Raw genomic sequence first — 4,798 nt, 5'->3', positions numbered from 1 at the left:
TACAAAAGCGATTTGGAAATCCCACAGTCATTTCGGCTGAGGTGATAAAGAGTCTTAGTTCATTGCCAAGGTTTATTGCAGACGATATTAACAGACTGCAGGAGTTGGCAGATAGATGCGAAGACACAGTGGCACAGATGCCAGACGTGCCCCACCTAACCTTCTTGAACACTCCTCACGGGATAGATCCCATTGTAGAGAAACTTCCTAACATCCTCATTAACAAGTGGAGGGAACGAGTAGCAGCCTATAAAAGGAAGTGTGGTCAGTTTCCACCATTCAGTTACTTTGCAGAATTCATAAGTGAATGCGCGGAGATGTTACGAGATCCAGACATTCCTAGAAGCTGTAGTGACTCAAGAATAAACGCAAAACTGAACTATATGGGGGCCAAGATGGAAGTTGTGAACGTCAGAAAGACAGCTGTCAACACTGAAGTAAAGTGTCCTATACACAAGTCACCACACCCACTCAACAAATGTAGAGCCTTCCTTGAGAAATCAGTGGATGAGAAACAAGCATTTTTGAAGGAGCAGAAGATCTGTTTCAGGTGCCTGTCATCAACATCGCATTTGGCGAAAAACTGTAAAGTAGACGTAAAATGTGACGAGTGCGGAAGCTCCAGTCACTTAACCGCACTCCATTTCCCGAAGAGTACACAGAGACCCCAAACCAAGAACTGCGCGATATACGCTCAAAACATGTGCAGGGTCAACAAGTTTTGTGGGTCGACAGCTTGGCGACATGATTGTCCAATCTGTGGATGGACAGAAGTGTTTGAAAATGCCGACCGTAATAGAGTGCGAAAATATTCCCGGCAACAAGCTTGAAATTCCAACTCCGGAAACAGCGAGCAAATTTCCACATTTGAAGTCTATTGCCAACAAAATCCCTCAATTACAACCAGACACACCAATACTCATCTTATTGGGACGTGATATTCCCCAGGCGCACAAGATCAGAGAGCTGAGAAATGGTCCTAACAGTGCACCATGGGGTCAGCGCCTAGACTTAGGTTGGGTCGTGGTTGGCAACATGTGCTTGGGAGGTGCCCATCAAAAGGAAGATATGATTTCTGTCTCTTATACACATCTAGATGTGTATAAGAGACAGGATGCGAACCTGGTAACCTACAGAATGAAGGTACATATATTCGGTAATAGACCTTCACCAGCTGTTGCCACGCTGGGATTGCGCAGGACCGCTAAAGAAGGAGAAAGTGAATTTGGAAGTGATGCAAGGGCCTTTGTAGAATCAAACTTCTATGTAGACGATGGTTTGAAATCGTTTGCATCAGCCAGAGAAGCTGTTGATTTGCTGACACGTACCAGAAACATGTTAGCTACAGCCAACATTAAACTACACAAAATAGCGTCAAACGATAAAGAAGTTATGGCAGCCTTTGCTCCTAGTGATCTTGCACCAAATGTTCAAGAAGTCGATCTTGGGTCAGACGCACCGGTTATGCAAAGATCATTGGGAGTGTATTGGGATATGAGGTCTGACACTTTTACGTACAAAATATTACAAGCAAATGGCGAACCAAGTACCAAGAGGGCTGTCTTGTCAGAAATTAACAGTATGTACGATCCCTTGGGCTTTGCAGCGCCGGTCATCATAGAAGGCAAGATGCTACTAAGAGAAATAATAGGAGAAAACAAAGTCGGATGGGACGAGCCTTTGCCACAGCAACCTCTAGAAGCTTGGAAGAAATGGAGATCATCCGTAAATGAACTCTCGCAAGTCAACATTCCAAGAGCTTACACTCCATTTCCAGCTAAGGAGGCAGTACGTCGTGAACTTCATATATTTGGCGACGCATCCAGCCGAGCAATCAGTGCTGTCTCGTATCTCAGAAGTGTAAACAAGTCTGGAAAGGCTTATGTGTCATTTGTGCTAGGGAAGTCAAAACTGGCACCTAAGGCGGCTACAACAATACCACGTATGGAGTTGTGTGCGGCTGTGCTGGGTACAGACGTTTCAGAGTTAGCCGTAACAGAATTAGATCTCAAAATAGATGCAGTGTACTTTTACACTGATAGCAAAGTGGTAATGGGCTATATCACCAACAGGACACGTAGATTTTATCTTTACGTGTCGAACAGAGTTGCAAGGATTCTCAGGGTTAGCAAACCTGAATACTGGAAGTACATACCCACTGCTATGAATCCAGCTGATGTAGGAAGCAGATCAATCAAGGCGAAAGACCTACAAAATTCGCCGTGGTTACAAGGACCAACATTCCTACATAAGTCGTCATTACCACCCAGTTTAGAAACCGACGAGACGAATTATGATGACGACCTGGACAATGATCCAGAAGTGAGAAACACTGTGTCCGCATATGCTACCGAAGTCAAGATGACTGGTGTACTGGAATCTCATCGGTTTAATAGATTCTCTAGTTGGTTAAAGCTGTTACGAGCAATTGCAAGTTTAATATTGCTTGCAAACAAGAGTAAACGCAAGGCAAATGTGATAAGTGACAAAGACAGGTATGCCTTGGCTGCAAATATTGTCATAAGGACTGTGCAACATGAAGCCTTTGGGGATGAGATTAGTAGTTTGAAAGCAGGGAAAAACTTGTCATCCAGTAGTTCGTTGGTGAAACTGAACCCTGTTCTGGACAGTGAAGCATTGTTAAGAATTGGAGGTCGTGTTACAGCTGCATCGGATTTAACATTCACAGAAAAGCACCCCTTAATTATCCCGAAAAAAACTCACGTGACTTCTCTATTGGTCACTCACTACCACCAAGAAGTTGTACACCAAGGAAGACACCTTACAGAGGGTGCTGTACATGCTGCAGGCTACTGGATAATCGGTGGAAAACAGGTCGTGTCAAGATTGATATATAGTTGTGTGACGTGTAGGAAATTGAGAGGGAAGTTTCAAGTGCAGAAGATGGCAGACCTGCCAACAGAAAGACTCGCTCAAGATCCCCCGTTTACATATGTAGGCTTGGATGTGTGGGGCCCTTGGTCTGTGGTGGCAAGACGCACGAGGGGAGGCTTAGCTCAAAGCAAGCGGTGGGCCGTTTTATTTACGTGCATGTGTTCAAGGGCCGTGCATATTGAGTGTATAGAATCTATGGACGCCTCAAGCCTTATAAATGCCCTTAGACGATTCCAGGCAATTCGTGGTCCGATTAAGCAACTGCGATCTGATTGCGGGACTAACTTTATAGGAGCTTGTAGTGAACTTCAAGCAAGCTTACAAGAATCAGGACTTAGCAAGGTCAAGAAATACCTCTTAGACAAGAACTGTGAATGGATCTTCAATACTCCACACTCTTCCCATATGGGAGGAGTGTGGGAAAGAATGATTGGTGTTGCTAGGAGAATTCTTGAAGGGATGTTTAAGACACTCAGAGTTACCAGTATCTTCAGATCCAGAAGTTCCGACTGTTCTTTCTCCGAACATGCTTCTCACACAGAAGACTTCGACATTTGTGGCACCTAAAGGGAAATTCAACAAAACAGATTTACATGGTAGACAGGTGCAGCACTTAGCCGATATGTTTTGGTATCGGTGGAGAAAGGAGTACATACCAACCATACAGAACAGAACAAAGTGGCAGAAGGATAAACGGAACATGAAGGTTGGAGACATAGTGATAATGAGAGATGCGGAAGCAACTAGAAACTACTGGCCTTTGGGTAGAGTGGTAGCAACAGAGGCAGGAAGCGATGGCAGAGTGAGAAAAGTGGAGGTGACAATTACAAGAGGAGATGATCGGAAGACACTTGCCAGACCAATCGCAGAAGTGATCCTTATCCTGCCTGTGGGCGATGAAGTAGATGATTAATTTTTGAAAACATGTATAATGTTATGTTTATTTCTATTATTATATTTGTTATGGCTAACTTAGAGAAGTGATTTTTATTTTAGTTTAAATATATATTGATAGTAGCATTAATGCTAGACGGGGAGTGTCATGCCTATATGGCAGTATGAGCTGTAGTTATGGTTATTCTAATTTATGTGCTCTTAGTCTGCAAGCTGTGGTTTGCGGTATCCATCCAGGGTAGTGTTTCGCGGGAATGAGTTAATCTAATTTATGTAGGTCAGACCCGGCAGAGAGAATATTCACATGTGCGTGTAAAACTGTGGTAGTTTATCATCAATTTTTTACCTTTTGGAGTTGGGACGTGCTTATTGGATACCCTTACAGGAGACAGCTATTTGTGAGTTTAGAATAATGTACAGTTTTAGTGTTAGCCTTTATATTTCTTATTATACAAGTTGTTTTAAACTTGGGCAGTATCGTGGCATGTTTCATGCCAGCCATAACCCACTGCCTCATGGCCTACGTTAGGCCATGGTTTAGTTTTAGGATAGTAGCGGAGCCTAGAGTGATTCGATACATTGATTTAGTCTTAACTTATGATTATGATGTGATTACATCTAACATATATGTGATCCATACTTAATATACAGTATAACTTGAGGTGGATATCATTTAAGGCGTTTTTTGCCATATAATTTTATGTTTTCATAGTTACGCTCGAGTACATGAGCTTAGTAAAATTTGTTATCGTTACGCTCGAGTTGTGATTCGAGGGTGTCAAGTCGAGCGCAATTATTGAGGGCGCTTTATTATGATATAACACAGAATAATATAGAGATAGCTCGAGTTTTGAGCTGTACAGTTTGTTCAACATGTATTTTCTTATCTGCTTGTTTTACAGTTACCGTGTTTAGTATGCAATAAATCCTGAGTGAAATTGCAAGTATATGTACTTGTTTTTTGTTGTGTGCTGAACCGGTTAGCTTCCTGGATAGCGACATACGAGAA

At 42.7% G+C, this 4,798-nt stretch overlaps 1 protein-coding gene across 1 annotated transcript; it reads left to right on the top strand.

Annotated features, from left to right (window-relative positions):
- The first annotated feature begins 1,137 nt into the window (after positions 1 to 1,137).
- LOC117115919 lies at positions 1,138 to 3,462 on the top strand. The gene has a single exon (XM_033259805.1). It carries the CDS (start codon positions 1,138 to 1,140, stop codon positions 3,460 to 3,462), a length of 2,325 nt encoding a protein of 774 aa, XP_033115696.1.
- The last annotated feature ends 1,336 nt before the right edge of the window (positions 3,463 to 4,798 follow it).

Source organism: Anneissia japonica, unplaced genomic scaffold, assembly GCF_011630105.1.
Source record: "Anneissia japonica isolate Jap-2015-1 unplaced genomic scaffold, ASM1163010v1 scaffold1786_len174244_cov121, whole genome shotgun sequence".
NCBI lineage: Eukaryota > Metazoa > Echinodermata > Crinoidea > Comatulida > Comatulidae > Anneissia > Anneissia japonica.
Note: the sequence above shows the minus strand (reverse complement) of the source record. Positions and strands in the feature narration are given on the sequence as shown.

Coding starts and splice junctions, on each gene's coding strand:
- LOC117115919 (XM_033259805.1), top strand. CDS start 1,138: ATGAAGGTACATATATTCGGTAATAGACCTTCACCAGCTGTTGCCACG.